General features: G+C 51.7%; 1 protein-coding gene across 5 annotated transcripts in view; it reads right to left on the bottom strand.

Annotated features, from left to right (window-relative positions):
* Positions 1-64: 64 nt before the first annotated feature.
* ADCYAP1R1 (ADCYAP receptor type I) overlaps positions 65-21,428 on the bottom strand; it is a 58,318-nt gene continuing 36,954 nt past the window's right edge. For 2 of the 5 annotated variants that reach the window (XM_025464539.3, XM_049093773.1), the window contains exons 13-17: positions 18,217-18,308; positions 10,926-11,009; positions 7,673-7,802; positions 6,301-6,342; positions 65-4,847 (exon numbers count right to left, since the gene is read on the bottom strand). In XM_025464539.3, coding sequence (XP_025320324.1) covers positions 4,659-4,847; positions 6,301-6,342; positions 7,673-7,802; positions 10,926-11,009; positions 18,217-18,308 — 537 coding nt within the window. In that variant the 3' untranslated portion in view covers positions 65-4,658. Of the gene's footprint in view, positions 4,848-6,300; positions 6,343-7,672; positions 7,803-10,925; positions 11,010-15,270; positions 15,355-18,216; positions 18,309-21,428 lie in introns of all 5 variants that reach the window. The other 3 variants (XM_025464541.3, XM_025464542.3, XM_025464543.3) reach the window with 3 other exon arrangements.

Here is a 21,428-nt window from a genome sequence, read left to right as displayed (position 1 = left end):
TTTCCTCCCCTTCCACCTCCTCTCCTCCCTGCCCATCACTTCTGCCAAGTTAACAGCCACCAGGAAAAATGGTAAGACATTTATTGAGTCATCTACAGCAGGTTGACATCCTTAAAATCCCGGACAAGGTTGTGAGCACAGCATTAATGGCGGCAGCGGGAGCAGTGAGGTCTTTGGGGTTTATCTTTATTGTGGGAGACGAAACACAGCGGGGAGCCTGGTTCCACAAGCAAGCCTGAAGCCACGTCTGGGATGCTGGAGACTGCCCCACTTCAGCCCTCACGAGGGCAAACCACAGAACACGAACATAAGACAAGACACAAATGACTAAGCACGAACACATCCCAGGACCTCACATTTAGGGAAAGCAGAAAGGGGCACATAGCCCACTTGAGGAATTTCCCAGATCCTTGAAGGATTCCCATGGAGGTGACATGGAAATCACCACCCACATGAAATCCTCCCCATCCTAACCCCAAGAGCAAAGTGAATCAGTTGACAGACATAAATCTGGAATTCCATGTCCATCACAGTCCACTGGCCTCCCCCTCACTCCCAGTGCTGGTGGTTTTACAACTGGAGCATAGGTTAACCCAGGATGGCTCAAAGCAGTTGACAAATAGCACAGAGTCCCTTTCAGAGGTCTTTGCCCCAGTAACCAGCCAATAATATAGTTTCCAAAGCCCTTTTACACACAAGGATGTCTCATTTCAACCTCATCCCTGGCCTATGGGGCAGACTGCAAATCATCTTCTCCCATTTCACAGATTAAGAAACAGAGGCTCCAAGAAGCAGGTGGGAAACCCCAGGCTAGAACACAGTTCGCCCCAAGCCACACTGACTCCATGGCTCTTCCTGTAATTTGGAGTCCTAACAACTTCTGCAGCCAGAGGCCCTTTCTTGTGCAAGAAGACTGTTTCCTGTATGGATGCTTTATTCTGGTTCACGTGCAGGGCTGGGCACATGCTGGCGGGCCCACTGCCTCATTCAGGTTTGTAAAGCACATTGGATCCCAGCACAGTACAGGCACCATGCTGAGTAAGCCTGCTGGTAAGTGAGTTCTCAGCAGCCCAATGGGGAGGTTTGACCTGTCGACCTCTGTTTTTCTTCCCAGATCTAGTGCTTTGTGAGTCTTCCTCAAGATATATGGGGAAGGGGTCAAGGCCAAACAGCAGGTCCCCCGCAAAGTTGGGAGAAGCCCAGGTTCTCCGCTCCGTGCTCAAAGCTTTTTTGACAGGCTTCCATGGTCACTGGGTTCAAGCAGGAATTTATGATGACAAAGCACTCACTGCTTTCACATTGGTGTGGCCTCAAGGGGGTCGAGGGTACTCACAGGATCACAAAGAAAGCCTCTTCTGGCTTTCCTTCCAGGAAGGGAAAGGGTCAAACGAAGGAGGTGAGTCAGCACACTTGGTGGGTGATGGTGTGTATTCCAAGCCTTGGCCCAGCTCCAGCTCCCTGGCCCTACTCCCCAAAGAAACTGGTTTGGGGGAGGCAGGAGAGTAAGAAAACGAATCACTGCACACCACTGGATGTGTCAAGGAGAGTCACAGAACTACCCACCGAGCTATACAATGTGGCCTGGCCTTAGGTATAGTAGGGGGTTAAGCAGTCCCCCCCCCCCACCCAGCACTGGGGACCACAAAGAAGCTACAGAACTGCCCGCCCTCCACTCTCCAAATCATACACTCTGTCCTGTCACAGGTTCCCTGACAGCCTCAGCATCCCTGACTTGCAATCCCATTTCCTCCAGGGTTGGAGTTTCTCCCCTAACAGGACCTGTCCCATGATGAGACATTCATAAAAGAGGTTGAAAAATCTCTTCGTTCCAAGAAAAACTCAGCCACTCCAGGTGACTGTTGCCCTTTAGGATTGCATAAAACAATGAAAAAACCCCTTCCTGGTAATGATCCTCTAGAGTCATGGAGTCGGATAACTGCTCCTCTGCAGCCTAACCATTCCCAAAGCCCTCAAACCCCTCCCCGCCCCACACTTCTTATCCTTTCCCAGACAGGCAGATACCACAATCTTTGCCTGGGACCCATGCCCAGTAAGTAGATGGCTGGTGTGTAGACATAGAATTCCAGGGACGCAATGGGCCACACAAATCACCTAGTCTTACTGCCCATTTTACAGATTTGAAAACAAAGACTCAGAGAGGTTGTATCCAGACCTTATGCTATCCCCCTCACTGCCTATGATGCTCAAGGCCAGCTGCCTAACCTTCTGGAACATTCAAAATACATTGGGTACATCTGTTCACAAGACTGGCAATTATTCGTTCAGATAGAAAAACAAACCAACAAACTAACAGGAACCTGGAACCTCTACAAGGATGCAACCCAGGGCTCAGGTGGCAGCACAGCACATGGAAATCAGGGCTGATTATGTTTTTGCTGTTTTGTGATGACATATATATAAAATCAAAGTCTCTTTTTTCCACAGTGAAGCAGATTTGCTGGTGGGGACGGGGATGAAGAAATTAGGTCCACTCGGGGGACTGCTCCTAGGATCTCGGGGTGGCTACTGTCCAAGCAGCCTTGGCACCCTGCCCGGGCTAGGGACACGGCTGGATCTGCACATCACGCCCAAGGCCCCTGTCCAATTGTCCCTGGCATAATCCCTCCCTCCAGCCCACTAGCTTCCACTGTGGTGTCCCAATGGAAGAGACAAGTGTTTCCTTTCTAAGAAAGGGAAAATAAACAACATTCTCCCCTCTCTCCACATATGTACAAATACATGCACTTCAGAACCTTTTAGGTGACACACATGACAATGACGCATGCCCTTTTATCTGCTTAGTTTTGAACTGGAGAATTATTGATGTACAGAGCTTGGAGAAGCTTTTAGAGGTCACTGCATCTCACAAATGAGAAACCGAGGCCCCAAACAGGGAGCTCTGTGTCCACAGTCTCAGCAGTATGAGCCCAACTGGGGCAGATTCTGGGTTTGCCAAAGACCCAAGGGGTCAACAATGCCTCACTGTCCAACAACACAAGGCTCATCCCTAAACCATGCAACCAAGTCCTTCTCCAGTCATCTTGGGGATCTCTCCAAAAACAGACCCCCCAAACCTCCCAGGCCTCTTCCCCTTTATAAAACCAAGCTAAGCAGCATTCCCTCTCCACCCAAGTTCCCCAAGCATTCCAGAATACGATCACGAAGCAAGTCCACAAACACACTTGGACAAGAACAACACCAAAAGTTGACATGGAATGAAGTGGGCCCCACACACGGGCCATGGCACTCTAGCATTTTGCTCCACCATCCCCCAACCTGGTTCTGCCCCATTTTGAATTCTTAGGCTGTGGCCAAGAACTGCGGCTGGAGAACCACGATGGGAGCTGGAGAGCTGCTGTGCCTTCCATCTGCAGCTTCTTCTAACAGGCCTGGTGGGTGTGGTTCCGTCTCCCAACACCCTAGGACACTCTGGCATCTGTGGTGATTCAATGTCAAGAAAACACAGAGGGAAGTCTTTGCAAAGGTCTCAGAGATATTTCAGTAGCTGAGCCAAAGCCCAAGAAGCTGGTGGCTGGGGCTCATTGTCCATGAGGGTGGGGGAAAGGGGAGTCTCATGCCCTGGACTCGGGCACATGGAGGTAAGGTGCTTTGGGATTTAGTGACATCACAGGAAGGCGGCTGGTTCATCCTAATCATGGCTTTGACTTAAGGAGGAACGAGAAGGAGGAGGGCATAGGGCTCCTTGTAGTAGGTATGGGTGGGGAGCAGTCTCTCTGAGGCATGTGTCTCTCACCTCCTGCAGCTGATGCTCGGGGATGGGACGGGTAGAAGGGAGGCTACCAGGTGAATCCCCACCCCCTTGAGTCCGGAGTGAAACAATGGAGCCAGTGAAGGTCTTCTTCCATGGGCCCCAAAACTCTTTCCATCTCCTTTCCAATCACATCCACATTTCTGGATCTTGGTAATTTTTCTTCAACCAGATGAAGAGCACCAGAACATTCCGGGACCCTCAGCCCCACACCCAAAATGAAGTCTCTGATTGGAAGAGCCCTGGAGCTGTCCACTGTCCTGATACCCAGGAGCGGGACATCTGGACACCAAGATGCTGGGTGAGGAGTACGAAGGAGTCTCAGCTCAAGTCTTGCTTCCACTGAAGGAAGCTCTGGGCACCCACACTGGGCCTCTGGCAGACCTCAGGGACCAGGCCAGGCCTGAGGAGGGCCTCAGGTGGCAAGCAGACTCAAGGAGTCCACACTGAAAGTCAGACACTGTGGGGGCTGTCAGGAAGGCCCCACCCCAAGCCTCTCAAAGCAAGGTCGTCAGCCTTAGCCCACAAGGCCTCATTCAGGGGTCAAGAAGATCACTAAGGCTGGTGGAAACAGGGTAGGGTGAAGCTGGGGACTTGCTTGAGGTGAGCAGGGACAGTGGGTAAAGGGGTAGGGATGAGACAACTTCTCAAAATTTGTGGAGTATTTACATGTCTGGGATCAGGGCCAAGAGGCCCATGGTGGGTGGGGCCAGTGCCAAACGGGTAGGGCCAATACCCATCTGCGCCCGGCATCCTTCTCCCACCTCGGGGAGCCCAGCCTTCAGCCCAGGGCCTGCCCGAAGTGAGAAAAGAAGCACAATGTGCGTGGGCTGGCGCCTGCCCGCAGCCCCAGCCTGTGTACGGAGGAGAGGAGGAAGGGAGGGTGGGCTCAGGTGGCCAGGTTGTCAGCCGGGAGGCCCGACATGCGGATCTGGGAGCTGCTCTTGCTCAGGATGGAGAGCTGGGTGCCCCCGTTCACCCCGCTGCTGGCCAGGGATGGGTGTCGGTGCTTGAAGTCCACGGCAAAGTAGCGGTTCACCTTCCAGCTCCTCCACTTACGCTTGATCTCCGCCTGCACCTGCAGGGAGCAACTTAGATGGTCACTTCTAGACAGACATCTTCTGCAACCTCGTCTACCTTGAGGCCCCTCCCAGGCTGGCATCGCCACCTCCTGCACTACCGTCTGACCCAAACGGCAGCTTGGAGCCCTCAGGGCCACCAATGCGAAAGGAACTCCGCTGAGGAGCCGACCGTAGTAGTCCTTCGCCCAAGTCACCGTCTGAGCAAGGCCCTCTCATGGCTTCTTGCTCTCTGTGGGCCTCTGGGCCGGGGCCTTGGAGCTCCACAGTCAGGGACTGGCTCTCAGGCTCTTTCAGGGGATCGTACAAAGCAGGCCCTTGGGGCCGACAGGTCAGGGCAAAGAGCCCATTGTCTCAGACCATTAACAGAGGGCTGCACGGCGGAATAACCTGGAGAGCTCGACAAACCCAGATGCCCAGACATATCGCAGGACAGTTATATCAGAGTCCCTGGGGTAAGGCATCCGTACGTTGTACAGCTTCCCCGGGGGATTCCAATACGCGCCCAGGGTCAGGGCCCACTGAATAATGTGCTCTCTGGGCGAACACACCCCCATGTTGCTCTTAGCACGGGATGTACGGGGCAGGGCTAGTTTCAGGCTCCAGACACCCCCTCAGGCTGGCATCTCCGTGTGGCGCACCGACTGCACGACCGCGAGTGAGCGGTCCCAGCTTCCAGCCCTCCGGTTCCAGCTCCTGCTTCCCCCGCTCCCCCAGGTCTCTTGGCAAGCTCCACATAACTCCCATTCCCTGCCTCCCCCAGCCACCCCCTGCAGGGCTCTGTTGTTTCTCCTCATCTGACCTTTCTAGAGTTGTCTTGGCGATCTCTAGACCCAGTCTTCTTATTTCTCAGATGCAGAAAGGGAAGGAGTCTGCCAAGGTCATGCAGCTGAGACCCAAGCACGGGTGCATGATCCCTGCCCACTCTCCATACTGGTCCCACCCAAGGAGCCCCTACCCTGGCCTAGGACCTCTGTTCTGGGCTCTAATCAAGAGCATCACCCTAACACACTGGAGCAGGAGGCCCTAAGACTACAGCTCTGGAAATGGAACACTACGAGAAGGCTCCAGGCCTCTCTGGGAGGGGGCTCTCCAGGTCTACAGGGGATGGGTTTGGGCAGGCCAGCAGGCATGCCGGGAACGGTGCTGACTTTGGGGCAGCTATGTCCCACACTGCAAGCCCTGCCAGGCACAGCTGTGCTCAGCAGGTGATGCCTTTATAGGCACAGTTGATGCCTTGCACAGCAGGCAAAGGGGGACAGATTCTGGCACAGGGTGCAGGCTGCCAGGAGACCCTAGCACCGCTGCCCTCCCCCTCCACTGGGTGCTGGGGGGAGCCTGGCATGGCCCTGGTTCAGAGAATCAGCTCTGGTGGGCAGCAGGCTCCGCCCCTGTCTGCTCCCCAGCAATCCCCACCTCCATTACTAAGAAGCCAGAGGGTCGGAATCTTACCTCCCCATTCAGAAAACAGTAGAGAACAGCCACCACAAAGCCCTGGGGAGAGAGAGTAAAAATAACCTGAGAGTGCTAGCAAGGGACCTTGTGCACAGGGAGCGGAGGAGGCGGCGGAAATGGGGAATGACACCAGGCGGCAGAAAAATACAATGACCTGGATGGGGGGCCACCTGCCCGGGGAACCTGTGGTTAAGATGGGAGAAGTTCTGCTGCACCAAGACGGCCACACCCATGAGGCCAAGTGACTGCCCCCGGCTTTGGATCTCACAGTCCCTAGGTCAAATCCTTCCCATTGCCGAAGGCCAGCTCTACCCACCTGCTGCAAGAAGCCTTTCCTGGATGTTCCCAGGGATGTTCTCTGGGCTCCCTAACCAGCTTGCAGGGCCCTGAGGGTGGCACCATTCCAGGACAGAACAGACGTGTGTCTATCCCCACTACCTCCCCCATTGCAGCCTTCCTTGGCCAGATACCCATATACACAGCACGCAAAACACCACATGAGTAATTGCTCGACACAAAGTAGGCAGCTAGCTACTCTACGTGGAGTCTTCACGTGTACTCCTGGCACTTAGAGTTCCTGTGCCGAGACGGGAACGCTGGGCTCTGCCTCCGGGCTGGGGCTGCAGCCACACAACTCCCGGCCACGCCAGGCTAAGAACCCTAACCGGTAAAATGGCCTTGAGTTAGAATGGGGTGGGGAGAGGTTAAGTCAGATACACAGAGTCACCTTCTGACCATCAAGACGCTGGGTCCGACAGCTGGGTTAGAGAGAGGTGCTCTATCAGGGGGACACTCAAGGTTGTCACTGCTACCTTCACGGATCCACTTGTGCAGCCTTCTATTAATTTACTCCAAATCCTTAAAGCAACTCACTCACATCCACTTACGCCTTCAGGCATGGGTGCATGGTCCCCCCTACTTGCTATTTCCTGGATCATTTACATCTCTGCTCATCCACCTGTTCGGCTCTCTGTGGCCAGGTCCGGTGCTGGGGACCCCAATTTGGGTAACACAGAGCTCCAGCGCCCCTAAGAGGCATGGTTCGGCAGGCTGGAGTCGGGATGTGGACACACAGGTCCCTGGAGAGCATCCTGCTCACACCCCAGGCTGAAGGTGAGAGATGGGGAGCCCAGGGGAGGCCTTGCTGAGAACACCCAGGTGCGGCAACAGGCAGATAGCAGTGTGTGTTCTCATAGGAGCCCACAGGGTAGACAGAAGGATCTCTCCCGGCTCCCTTTTCTCCTAGTGCTATTTCAGAGATGGAAACACAAGGCTGGATCTAGGTTAAAGAAGTCAGAACCACCAGCAGGTTAGGGGCCGGGCCCTGGCTCCCCCTGAGTCCCCCACCTGCCATCCCCACCACACGTACCTGGAAGGAGCCCAGCCCCAGCTCAAACACAAGTCTCTCCCTCTTGCTGACATTCTCCGGGGAGAAGGCGAATACCGTGTAGTGGATTCCAAATAGCGGGATGAGCAGCAGAGTAGACCGGGCTAGCCGTCTGTCAGGAGAGAGCAAGATATTGCTCTTGGGGCCGCCAGGTCTTGATGCCGGAGCCTTGGAAGGCAGAGACCCTAGTCCCAGCTCCCCATTCTACCCCAGAGCTGGAGCTCCTGTCCACAGACCCTCTCAGGATCCTCTCCCAGTGCGTGCGGCCCGGAAGAGATGGTGGCAACACAGCAGGGCTTCCAGAACTCCCTGGGAAGTTCTGGGGGGAGAGGGGGACACAGCATCCCTCTAGGCCCTATCCGTATCCTGCACAACCACTAAATATGCACGTGTGAGTGTGTGGTTTACAGACACCCCTCGTGGGTGGGAGGTACAAAACCCTTGGGAAAAGTGAAATCAGGACAAATAGAGGGATGGGATCCGGAAGGTTTGAGTGACATGCTGGGCCCTCAAGCAAAGCAAACCCTCTCTTGCTCTGGATGGAAGTTCCATGTCCCTGTTTCAGGGACACGGAGGCAGTGGGCTTTTCTGAGTCTGGGGTTGCCAGGGACGCTCATGGAGAGTGATGGGGAAGTGCGGGTGAGGGAGAGGTGGGGGGCACAGTGGGTGGACCACAGAAGGAGAGACTCGGGAGGGATCTGGGGAAGGGTTTTCTGACTCTGGGAATCAACAAACACCAGCTAAGCCAGAGGAACCTACTACCTGGGAAAGTCAAGAGAGAGGCGGCAATCTGCTTGGAGCTTGCAGGCTACGGAGAGACAGGGCCAAAGGGACCTCCATGCCTCCTGAGGCTCCTCTTCTGGGATTCCTCTGCTTGCCCCTGGCTACTAAGCCCAGTGAGGTGGGGCTCTGCTCTGAGGGACCAGGGCACAGAAGCCATGATATGACATCCCAAGGATCCACATGGCATGTACTCATGGGTCCTACTCTATCAGAAGGGGTGTTCCCAGAGGGTCTCCAAGACTGGGACCCCATCTTTGCCCACCCAGCAGACTGGCTCCCTCTGGAGTTCCTGGAAGAGCCAGCCCTGCCCTTGAAGGTATGGTCTGCCCCCTGGGCAATCAGAGTGGGGGTGTGAAGTGGGTTCCCGACTCTCTCAGTTCCTGTCCATGGGGGTGTGGGATGGCTCTGTGATTTAGGACCTTTACACATGTGCCCTGCCCTCTTCTCCACTCCAGCCTTTCGGGGAGACAACATTCTGTTGAATGTAGGGGCCCTGGATTTCAGGAGAAGGTGAATCCATAGAGTCTGAGGGAGGCCCTTGGCATCTCAGCTTCGACAAAGAGAAAAGGAAAGTGAGAGGGGGGAAGGAAGAAAAGCAGAGGAGGAGACACAGAGGAAGGGGGAGGAGTAGCCTGAGAAAACCTTCAGGTGGACCAAGGCTCAGCCCTGGAAGCAAGAAGCTCCACGAGTGCCAGTGCCCGCCCCCTCTGCCCCTGCTCGCAGGCAGCCAGCTGTGCAGGACCCGGGTGCCCTGGACCAGAACTGGCACCAACAGGATGTGAGTTGGTCCCACTCTGCACCCAGGTGTGGTCCTTGAGTGGTCTGTGCCCTGCCAGTCTCTGGCTCCTTGAAGGTGGGCCTGGACTGCCCTTACCAGTTGCCCTCCCTGGCCAGCACACGCCAGGCTGGGAGCTCACACGCAGAAGGTGCCTGCCTGGGAAGGGATAAATGGACACGCGGGCCTGAACGTGCCCCAGGGCCCAGGCCCTGCTCATCTGTGTCCCCCGTGGCCAGCACCTAGAGGCAGCAGGGAGTGACAGCTGAAGAACGAAAGTTCAAAAGGCAGCAGAAGCAGGCAACTGGCCTAGAAATGCAGGCACGTGGGCACCTGGAGGCCCCTGTAGACCCTGCCCAGAGGGGGTTACCTTACAAGGGTAAGTGAAGGGGATCAGGAGGAAAGGCAGCCCTGGGATGCACCTGTGGCCCCTGCCCTCCTCCCCACTCCCTTCCTCCATGGGCCTGTTTGCAGGACTCATCCCTGCAGTTTGAAAGTTCTCAGAAACCAAAAGGCCAAACCTCTCCAGCTTTCATGGGGCAGTGGATGGATGCGTTCAGTGTGTGAGAAGCAGGGTCCTTCTAGACATGAGCTCAGGCCTTCCCTGTCCCTGGCCAGGTGGCAAATGGCAGCAAGGGCAACACTTTTCACTCATGGATGGCCTTACTGGAGCCCTGGAATGGCTGGGGACTTCGGCCAGGGACCCAGGGCATCCCAGTGACCCCTTTGGTAGATGGGGGTGGGGGGGCACAGATGAGGAGGCCGTGAGGACCCAAAGTTCTGGAACCTCTGTACTTCAGAGCTGACCAGAGGCCATGAAATGGGGACACATGGTGTGTCTTGGAAACCCTTTGAGGACAAAGAATCACCCTATGATCTGATTAGGCCACAGAGACAGCAACACCGGCCTCAGCCTCTGTCCTCTTGCCCCAAGGAGGCATCAATGGGCAGAAGAGTCCTAAAACACCCAAAGGAGAGCTTCCAACAGTCAGTCACCCAAATTATGTTGGGCTCCCCCCTTCAAAGGATTTCCAAATGAAATGAAGACCGATCTTCAGTTAGAGATGCCTTGGGGCCTTAATGCTTAGGTCTCCCTGGGTTCAGTTATGGGACCTTGAGGGAGTACTTCACCTCTCTGTGTTCAGTCTTCTCGTCTGTAAAATGAGGTTATTACAAGGATCCCCCTCACAGGGTCATTGAGGGGATGAAGCCACTTGGCACATGAAGTGTGAGTGAGGTTCCTTAGAGTAAGGGTCCTGTCCCGCGCAGGGGGACAATCTATAGGAACTCAAGTTCTAGGGCTCTTAGAAACAATTGGATAGTTGCAAAGCCTGAAGCCCAGAGAAGTGAGGGATTCAGGGCAAACCACACATCATGGCAGCAGCAAGGATGCTTCCGAGGCTTCCAAGCCTCAGTGCCGGGCAAGCCCTGCTGCTCCCGCCTGGGCCCACAGATCCACCCCACGACCACCCAACTCCCCCCCGATGGCTTCAGGTTGCAGAGAACTCACAAGACACACAGACGTCAACATGCAACAGCACAGAAGGGCTGGGCAGGAGGCACAGGCTTGCTCTCCGCCCTCGTCCAGCCGGGCCAGGGTACGAGCTCCGGGCAGCAGCAGCATGCGGCCCCCTCCCCTCCAGGATTCCCGGCCACAGCCACGCCACGCACACTTACAGAGTTATGGTGGACAGTTCTGACATCTTGCAGGAGTGCTGCTGAGCCCGCTGTGGCTTGCAGTAGCATTTCTGCACGCAGCTGCTGGGTGTGACAAGATCAGCACTTCTGTCAGCTGGGGGCATCGGGCAATGGAGAAACTGAGGTGGACCTAGAGCGACACGGCTCAGGGGAGGAGAGGGGAGCCCCCAGTGTGGAGACAGGGTTGGGGCGGTGACGTGGAAGAGAATGAGGAAGCCAGGGGCCAAGACACGGTCAGCTCTGGACACAGAAACGCATGCCCATACGTGTACAGGTGTGTGCATGGACACACACGCACACAACAAGCACCACACTGGGTCCACAGCAGGTAAGGGGAGATGGAGAGCACATGTGTTCTGAAGGTGGGGGCAGGCCTGGGTCTCAAGCAGGGGCCCGGACGCTGTCTGCTGAGTCAGCTCCAGGCTCAGAGCGTGGGCCTGCCGGAGGTCACTCAGCAAGACGGGCAGCTGGAAACGCACGCCGTGGGCCTCACGCTGCCTACGCCGGGCCGACCCAGCCTGAATCAGGCCAGTTCTGGGCTTGGGCGTCCACCAGCCTTTGTCCTCTATACCTCTCACTCTTCCTGCCTGGACCTCCTCCTCTCTGTGTTCCCAGGCAGCTCCCAGTGGGCACAAAGGGGCGACAGAGGTGGGATGGATGGAACAGAGTGTTACTTAATCTACATCCGCATCACCCCATACGACAGCCACTCCGCATTGGCAGCTGAGTTAAAATGAAATCAAATCAGAAATCCCCTTTCCTCGGTTACCCTAGCCACACTGCAATGGCTCAAGAGCCACATGGAGCCAGTGGTTCCCATACCAGGTGGCACAGCCTCGGGCATGTCCGTCCCTGCTGAGAGTCCTACGGCACAGCGCTGGGCTGGACTTCCTGATAAAGTTCAACAGGCAGGGGCTGCAGGCTGGGAGGGTGCCTTTTGGGCACTGCCCTCGTGCCTGCAGTAACAGGTCATCTTAAAGGAGGCATCCGCAGGTGGGCCCTGGGTGCCAGGCTCCCTCTACATCCCGCTGGGTGAGGAGGCACAGAGCTTCCACCTCGGAGATGTCAGACTAAACGTCCATCTGTTCTAGCTTCTCATGGTCCTGCTTACGCTTGGGTGGGGACAAGCCCACATGTAGGCTTTTCCTTCTCCGATACACATATAGGACCCGGATCAAGAGCCATGTCAGCTCGTCAGACTGCAAAAGAGTGGCCTCCTCCGCGAACCCTCCTCGGGCACCACGTGGCACCGAGCCCCTAGGACCCGCCGATGATCTCTGAGGGGATCCAATGCACATGAGAACAGACACACACGAAAACACCAGACCTTGGGCATTCACTGATTCGTAATTTGTGATTCCACCTCTTTGAAGGTCAGTCTGAAGGTCCTTGACATGTGGAGACAGGTCATTTTGCTGAGGCAAGAATATGAATGACACACTTAAAAAGATGAAGCAAGCTGAGGTCCACCCAGGACCCTTGCCTCTGTCAGGTGCGTGGTTCTCATTTAATAAACCGCACCTCTCGGGACGCCTGGGTGGCTCAGCGGTTGAGCGGCTGCCTTTGGCTCAGGTCGTGATCCTGGGGTCCTGGGATCGGGTCCCGCATCGGGCTCCTCGCAGGGAACTTGCTTCTCCCTCTGCCTGTGTCCCTGCCTCTCTCTGTGTGTCTCTCATGAATAAATAAATAGAATCTTTTAAGTAAATACATTAATTGATTACAAAACAAAAGGCACCTCTCAGTTCATACCACATGGTGGGGTGGCCGCTACTGGCCCACTTTGCAGATGAGAGGTGTGAGGGGAGAGGTGTGAGGGACAGCATGATGCTCTGCTGCCCAGACCAGCAGCATCAGCACCACCTGTGAGCTTCTTAGAGATGCAGAATCGTAGGCATCACCCCAGCCCTGCTGGCTCACAATCTGCATTTTTACAAGATCCCTACATGATCCACAGACAACTCAGAGCTTGAGAAGCACTGTCGCGAGGAAGTCACGTATTTGAGAAGTTTCTTCATGTGTGCTCAGGGAATGTCAAAGGTCGGTTTCTCATATATATATATGATATATATATATATCTATGATATGATATGATATGATATGATATGATATGATATGATATATATATATATATGAAGAGACAGATGGACACACATAAGTAGGTTTTTCTCACAACTTAAAAGAGCTTAATTGGGTATACAGGAAAGGGAGCCATTCTAGTCTCCAAATTTATCTCTACCTGGCCCAGACTGAAAGGTTGGCTACTTTCTCCTGCAGTCAGGGGCCTGATCCCTCAACTGCGGTGCCCAGGAGCCCGAGAGCCCAAACCTCAGATGCCACCCCCTACGTGCCAGGCTTAAGCCCTCACCCTGAATTCTAAATCCTCAGCTGCTGTCCTCGGAGACCACTCTTCCTTGCGCTTCCAAGTTGTTGTCCCTGCCCTTCCTGGGCCCTGGCCACAGTAAATACTGACTCCTATGATTTCTTCACAGTATGCTAAAGGCCACTTAGTGGCAGGGGAGCTGGGAGGTCAGACCCCTGGGTACAGATGGGGGCAGAACAAAGGGGGGAGGGGGGCTGATGCTGGGGAGGGCTCTCGGGAGAAGGCTCTAGGGACAAAGGTAAGTGCCCTCCTTTCCAGACACTCCACTTCTCCCAATACATCAATGACTCTATGCAAAAGGACCCACTGAAAAGAATACAAGAGGGTAGCAGAAAAGCCAGAGACAGGCATGAGAAAGAAGAGATGCCATAACCTCAAAAAAGACACTACAATTAGTTAAATTTTTAAAAAGGGTGGGGGTGGGGGGAATTGAACCAAGAGAAAGACATAACGCCAGACTGGCTGGGGAGCTCAGCTCTGATTTGGATTTAAGGGAAGATAAGAAACTAAGGCAAGGCTGCTGGGTGGGAATGGTTCGGAAGGCTGGAGGTCCCCACAGCAGGTACACGGCCCACACCACCATCTGGACACCGGGGGAGCCCCGGCCCGCAGGCCTGGTTCCGCCAAGGCTTTGCTGGGTATCTGCAGGAAGGTCAAAGCCACGTCCAGGTCTCAGGGCTCTTGTATAACCCAGGGTGGCAGGACATGGTTTCTTCGGCCCTGCTTTGGCCACAGGCTAAATTCCGTGGATGCTTTGGCGCCTTTGGTGTGCAGAGCTGCCTTTGGGCATGTAGAGCCCCAGGGAACATCCAACCCAATGCTAGACAGAGACCCCTGCGGGGGAGCCCTAGGAGGGCAGCACCCATCTATTCCGCCCTGCTCCTAGTGACTTGGTGGCACTGGGTCACTCGGCAGGCCCACAGAAGGTCTCAGCCTGAACTGAACATTCTCCATCCGATCCCTTGTGAAGCTAAGATGCTGTATACCCCCCAGAACCCTGGCCCAGCGCCCAGGGAAGCACTGCACAGCGCACGGCTACTCCAGCCAGAAGCTCAGCTCAGCAGATCTCGGAGCTTCCCTGCCCACTCCTCACCACTGAGGACAAGCTCACCCTCTGTGCCCCGTCCCCAGCCTCTGGGGGTCAGGGCTCGTGAGCTCAAGGCTTTGTCTACACACTGACTTGCTGGCTGGTCTCAGGTGGTACCACTTTCCTTCTCTGAGCCTCAGTTTCACCATCTGCAAAATGGGAGTAACCGTTCCCTGCTGCTGATCCCTAAGAGAAATTGTGAGGACACGGGTGCTGCCAGACAGGGGAGGGGTGCTCTGGAAGTGGAAGATGGAGCCCCGTGGGAGTTGGAAGCTTCCTGACTGCACTTTTGCCACGAAGGAGTCCGTCTTTGGAGGTGGTGCGGTCGCTCAGACACTGGGTGTCACAGCCCTGCCAACATCACAATGTCTGTTCTCTTCTCCCTCTTTTACCCCAAGGGGCCATGCAGATCTGCTCTGCAAGGTCCCCAAGGGCTTCCCTCCCCCACCCCAGACCCGAGAGGCAGCTTCCAAAGCCCATCCTGCAATGCGGAGGCCGCCAGGAGGAAAGCCAGCAACTGAAGGTGGTCTCAGCACAACTGGTGCCCTTGCGGAACCTCACCCTCCCCTTTCTGAGCCAGCTGGCTTGTCACAGAGCTAAGGGCAGGGAAGGGCAGACTAACCCTGGCCCCCGCCTCAGGCTGAGCCCTAACCCCCACCCCAGACCAAATGGAGCCAGAGCACATGCTAAGCCCCGACCCAGGCCCACACTCCACGCCTGGCCATTGCCCAAGTCCTGATGCCAGCTCCTCAGAGTGAGTGTGGGTGGCTCAGGGCCACTGCCCCCTGCAGGGGTCCAAGCCCCAATAGAAGCGATGTCTCAAACCCTTATCATCTGAGCAGCTGGAACCAACCTACAGGAAAGGGAGTGAATGCTGGTCTGAGGGCACAGGCAGGGGGTCCTCTCGGGCTTTCTTGGGGACTCCCAGGCTTAAATTTGTTCTGGAAACAGAGGAAAAAACCAGAAAGCTGTTGTGGGCAGATCGGAAGGGGCTTCTCAGCCCCACATATAACTCTGGTGGCCCAAGGGGACTTGGGCACAGTCCTGAAATCTCTTCTCCCACCAGGTCCTGCCCCTTCCCATCCCCCCCATAATCTCCCCTCCTACAGCAGACACCTCCCTCCCAACCCAAAGCACTCGACAGGGCTGGATCCTATGGGGCCTCTTCTTCCAGGAAGCTTTGTTTATATGCTTATTTAACACCATCTTTCATCTGTAACTTCCTTGGCGACAGGAAAGACGGTGCAGTCAAGCTCAGAGCCAAGGGCCTGCTGTACCGAAGCTATGGCTTCACTAATTCCTCCTGGATTCATTTCACTTCACTGACAACTAGTTCCCTCAGTTGCAAAATGAGGATTATACTGAACAGTTGGTTACTCAGCCCACCAGATTCACTGGATGTTTACGAGCACAAAATGTCTGTGGACTGGGTGGCAAGTGTTGCTAGAAGCTCTGCAGTCCCCAGCAGCACGGTCACTTTGATTATCCCTCACTTCCCACCAACAGGTCGCCCTGACCCTGCAAACGCTCAAATATGTTGCTATGTTTACTGGAATCGAAATGGTCCCGTATCCCGCATCAGCGCTCCCCCTGGCTTACAGACCACATCTGACTTTTTCATCTCTGGGGCTTGAGACTAGCACAGGTTTTCTCTAAGAAGAAGATGTACAGAGGTAGCAAGGGGATTTTTTTTTATATGACAGAAGCAAACCAACTAGCTGGTTCTTTAAATACTTGTACTTAAATGTATAAAGCACCTTGACAAATAGTCGTCTATGCCTTAGGAAGGCCGGACAGGACTCCAGTCTGTGGTAACTTGAAAGCCCCACCACCTGCTTCCCTCCCGCCAGACCCCAGGGCTTCTTGCTGCCTGGGACAAGATGTCTGAGCTGAAGTGTGTGTCGGGGTCACTGAAGGGGTGGCATCGGGGCCTTTTTTAGGCTGCAGCTGGGTCCCTGTATACATCCCTGCACAGGCCAGGTGAGGGGAAGCAGGGAGAGCCTCCCAGAGAAGAGATCCCAGGAACCACAAAGAAAGAAACACTTCCTACCAGGAAGCAGAGAGAGGGGGTGGGGAGATCCAAGGCATGAGCTTAAAGGAGAGAAGAGGCCACCTTCACTACGGCTAGCTTCAGATCTCTGAAACAACTGTGTGGGAGCCAAAAGGCCTCTGAGCAGTCCACCCTGGGCCAGACACAAGGGCAGGAGTGCTGACGTCAGACAGGGAGGTGAAGGGAGCAGGAAGGCCCTGTTTTGTGGGTCCTGGAGACTAAGGCAGGGATGATCCCTTGAGGGCAGTTAGTTGCAGGGAGCCAACCCCACTGGCCCCCCAGTGCAAGGCCTCAGAGACTTTATGACTTACATGTATGAACAATTTTTGACGACAAAACACATACATACAAACACGGGTTGGTAAAAAACTTGCAAAAACATGGGGGAAAAAAGACAGTAAATGGATAGCAAAAAAATAGGTGGGGGGTCCCTTCCAATGTAATGTAATCCTCTTAAATTCAGGGAAAACAAGGCTGACCATCTCAGGCCCTGTGCAGATCCTCTGCTCCCACAGGAAGGACTTCCACAAGGGGAGGTGCCCAAGTTAACATACAGATCAAGGGCAAACTCCGCCTCCCTGAGGAAGCCCCAAGGAGCAGAAGAATCTCAACTGTCCTGCCTCTCTTTCCACCCAGCACAATGGTCAGGTGGGGAGAACCCTCTGCTGCAGTCTCTCTGCTGTTCCACTTGTCCACTGGCAGCCATCAAGGTTCTGAGCCCTGGGCTGGGGTCTCTGATGAAGGCAGGACCTATCCCCCACTGATGCCATGAGAAGACCTTGGCTCCTTCTAACCTGCCCTCTTCTTAAAAAACTGAGGAGGCAATACATATGGATTCTACTGCCCATGGATAGACCCCAGGGACTGCTCTCCAAAGTCCTATGCCTCTCTAGCCCTTCCAGCCAACCACAGGGGACTCGACCTTCCTCCCCATCATCAGAACACACACCCAGCTGGCCATTCTCCTGATTATGAAGCAAGAGGAGTGAAACAGGAAGTTCTTAGTCTGATTCAGAACAGGTGGAGGACTGGAGGAGGGGTGACAGAGCAAGTGGGACAAGCTGTTAGGGACATGACTGCAAAAACACTTGTAGGAAACAAGCCAAATGGCCATGAAAGTGGAGAAAACCCTATGCTCAATGGTGTAAAGGTTGCCTGCAAATCCCCTCAATCTCAAACATATCACCTGTCCCTCTGCTCAGGGAGAAGGGAATTGCAGGAGGAAGACCAGACCTAGAGATAGAGTGGCCCTGAAAGAAGGTGGAGAAGAGAAATGATTCCCCCCTTCCAATATCCGGATCAGCAAGAATGTCCACCTGGCTCGCTAGTAGGGGCTGAGCAACTTGTACATGCTTGGCTGGTGGTGGGACATCAGGCAACAGTGCATCCAGTGGCATTCACAAACTTCCCACAGAAGCAAGATCCCCCAAGGAAATCCAACTGCTAAACAACTAAGACCCTAATTACTCTAAGGAATCAAGTGTTTCCCATCTTGATTTTCCTAAAGTGACAGAAGATCTGACCATCTCATCTTCTCGCTCTCTTCCCTGACATGTAATCATGCAGATCAGCAACTGGGTTGACTGGAGGATGGGCAGACAACTACATTTTAAAGGCACTTTAATCAGAAAGAAATCTTGCAAATGCCCCTGCTAGTTTACCATGTCAGCAAAACCTAGGCCCTCTCCTATGACCTGAGTGCAGGGCCCACACAGCTGCTGGAAGTGACTATGGCATTCACAATGGTACTTACAAGTAGATGCTGGACTCATTGCCTCCCATGTCCGGAGACTGAAGTTTCTGCACAAGGATGACAATGATGCCAATGAAGAGCACGAAGTTAACCTGAAGAGCAAAGAAAAAGTAGATAGAAATGATTCTGGGCAAGGACTTTCCATACCCCTGCCTCGGCATAGACTGTTCTTGCCCCAACAGGACCCTCCCCAATCCAGTCCAAATCCCAATAATCCAAGATGGCGGCATCAGAACACTCATTTGCCTCCCCACTTACTATTGCTAGAATGACAGAAAAGATAGAAGAAAAAGAATGTCATAGGGGTACTGAGGAACAGGAAAAATTATCATGAGTGAGCTGGAAAAGTAGGCAATTTCTGTAAGAGCAAATAGGATCAGGGTGTTGGAAAACAATGCCAAACAGATAGAGAAGAGGCTCCTGCAGAGGTGAGAACTGTCCTCTGGAGAAACTCCAAGTTCAGAGTAATGGAACACGGGGAACCAGAATGGACAACCAAAAGCATTATTAATTAAAGGACTGTCTGGGAATGGCAATAACAGCATTTACCTTCAGAGAAAGATCAGGGAACAAAATCTCTCTAAACAGTGAGAAAAGGGGAGGATGGGGAACAAATAAATAGAAACAAGGTGCAAAGAGAAAACCACAGGGCAATACCCTCTGAGTGTAGCCAAAGCAGCGCCTGGAGAAAAAAAAAAATGTAGAGCTTGACACTAACATGTGAAAAAAATACTAAATACTGAAGATAAAATAATTAAGCATTCAAATCAAAAGCTAGGGGGAGAGTACCACAAATTTAACTTACACAAGAAGGAAATTAATAAAGATAAAAATTCATTATAAAGAAATAGAAAAAGTAGACTTGATCAATTAAAAACTTTATTTTGGGGGTCTGGTTTTGTTTGTTTGTTTCCACATGTTCTACAAAGGCAGAGTTCTCTCAGTCTTCTTCTCCAATACAAGCCCAGTGCCTGAACACCACCAGAAATTCTGCACAGTACATACTGCTCACTGTGTAGGTTAGTCGATTCAAAAGGAGAAAATAAAATTAAACATATTTAGGGATAAGAAGGAGGACAAGACAACAGATGTACAGGATATTTTAAAACATAAGAGAAAAATCAAACAAAATTGGAAAACAGAAATAAACAAAATCAAATCAAGAAGCCGTAGAAAATCTGAGTAGAGCAACGACCTCAGAAGAAAGTTAAAGAGTTATCAAAGATGTATGCATTAAAAGGCATCAGGCCCAGACAACTTTACAGACCAGTTTCATAACACCTTTAGGGAAGATGTCATTTATAGCCTACTTCATTATTTAAGAGCACGTAAAAAGAAGACCCCACAAATTACTTATTAGGCTAACAAAACTCTGCTACAAATCCCAGACAATAAAAGAAGTATACAAATAGATACACACACACCCAAAAACAGAGAACTTACACAGAACAATGCAAAAACTATAAATAAAATATTAACAAATAGAATTTTTTTAGTACATTAAAAGAACAAACAGGTCATGGCCAAAAAAAAGTTTTATATGAGAAATGAAAACAACAACAACAAACAAAACTTTAAAAAACTCAGATCTGCTAATATTTCTTACATTAACAGATTAAAAAGAATAAGCTGCCCTTATCCCCCATAAGATTGGTGAATAGTTCAATCATCAAAATATCAACAAAGACATGAGAAATGAGCATTATTGTATTCTGCTCATTTGATATCTATGAAAATGTTAAAGGTACATACCCTTTGTCCTGGAAATTCCACTCTTAGAGATTTATTCTAAAGACATATTCATGTGCATGAATATATCTATTATAGCATTGTTCATAAGAAGAAAATTTGGAATATTATAAAAGCTCATCACTAAGGGAAGGGATCATTCCAATAAATGTTTCCAAAACATTTGATTTCATAATTTTGAAAAAATATACACTAAAATGAGCCGAGAATAGAAACTCTCTTAATTTAATGAAGACTAACTAAAACTAAATAGCAAACACCATCCTAGTCAAAATCAAGGAATCAACGGTATAAAGACTGGAAAGAGTGAAACTATTTTCATATAAAGATTATGTCATTTTCTACCTAGAAAACCATAAGAACCAACTGAAAAGCAACAAGAACTACTAAGGGAGTTTAGAAAGGTAACCAAGAAAAAATACACAGAAACGAACAGTTTCCCGAAGCACCAGCCGTAACCCACTAGAACACAGAATGACGGCATGAGTCCCAGACACAATACAAACCCAAACGGAAAATACCCTAAAGGTAAACTGAAGACAACTGAAAAGCTGTACAAAATGACTCTATGGAAAAGGCTGCATAAATGGAGAATCGGGCCATGTTCTTGGAGAGGAAGACTCCATATTTTAAGAAAATCACTTCTCCAAATTAATTCATAAAATTAATGCCATTTCTCTAAAAATCTCAACCACACTTTTTTTTTTTTTTTGCAGCCTGATAAGGCTATTTGACAGTTCACCTCAAAGTGTGAATATACAATAAAATCTTGAAGAAAAAAAGAATGAAGAATATTAACATAACAAATACCAAAACCTGCTACCAGGTTATAGCAACCAGCACAAGGGGGCATTCACCGTGGAAACAGTCCAATAGATTAGTAACGTAGCATAGAATACAAGTAGAGTACACAGAATGTTCATGATAAAGTGACATTTCAACATAACTGGGAAACAGTGGTCTATTTAATAAAAAGAACTGGGAGGGTGGAATGTCTATCCACTGGTAGGGAAAAAAAAAAAACTAAAGAAGATTAGGTAACATTTCAGATCAGACAAAGAAATAAAGCTTTAGCTTTATTCAGATTCAGAACATATATATAATAATCCACCCCATAAAAATGTTATAAAACAACTACAAATACTTAGGATGGGAAAAGGCTTCCATAATAAGAAAGAAATTTCAGAATTAGGAAGACAAACCGTGACAGTTTGTCAAAAATTATGCAGACTTGGAAATATACTTACAACATGTTTACGAGATAAAGCGTTACTACCTTTCAAACAATTAGAAAGACAAGTGAGCAAAGCAAGCAAAAGAGAAAATGAGCGAGAGAAATACAGGTAATGACCAGAATAAAAACAAATTGCCAATAAGTGGGGAAAAAAATACCTCACTGCACTAGCAATATGGAGAAATTCACATTAAAACAATGAGCTACCATTATCCCCTAGGAGCCTGTG

The sequence above is a fragment of the Canis lupus genome, chromosome 14 (assembly GCF_003254725.2).
Source record: "Canis lupus dingo isolate Sandy chromosome 14, ASM325472v2, whole genome shotgun sequence".
Classification (NCBI taxonomy): Eukaryota; Metazoa; Chordata; class Mammalia; order Carnivora; family Canidae; genus Canis; species Canis lupus.
The sequence above is the reverse complement of the archived record's forward strand: the minus strand, read 5'-3'. Positions and strand labels throughout refer to the sequence as shown.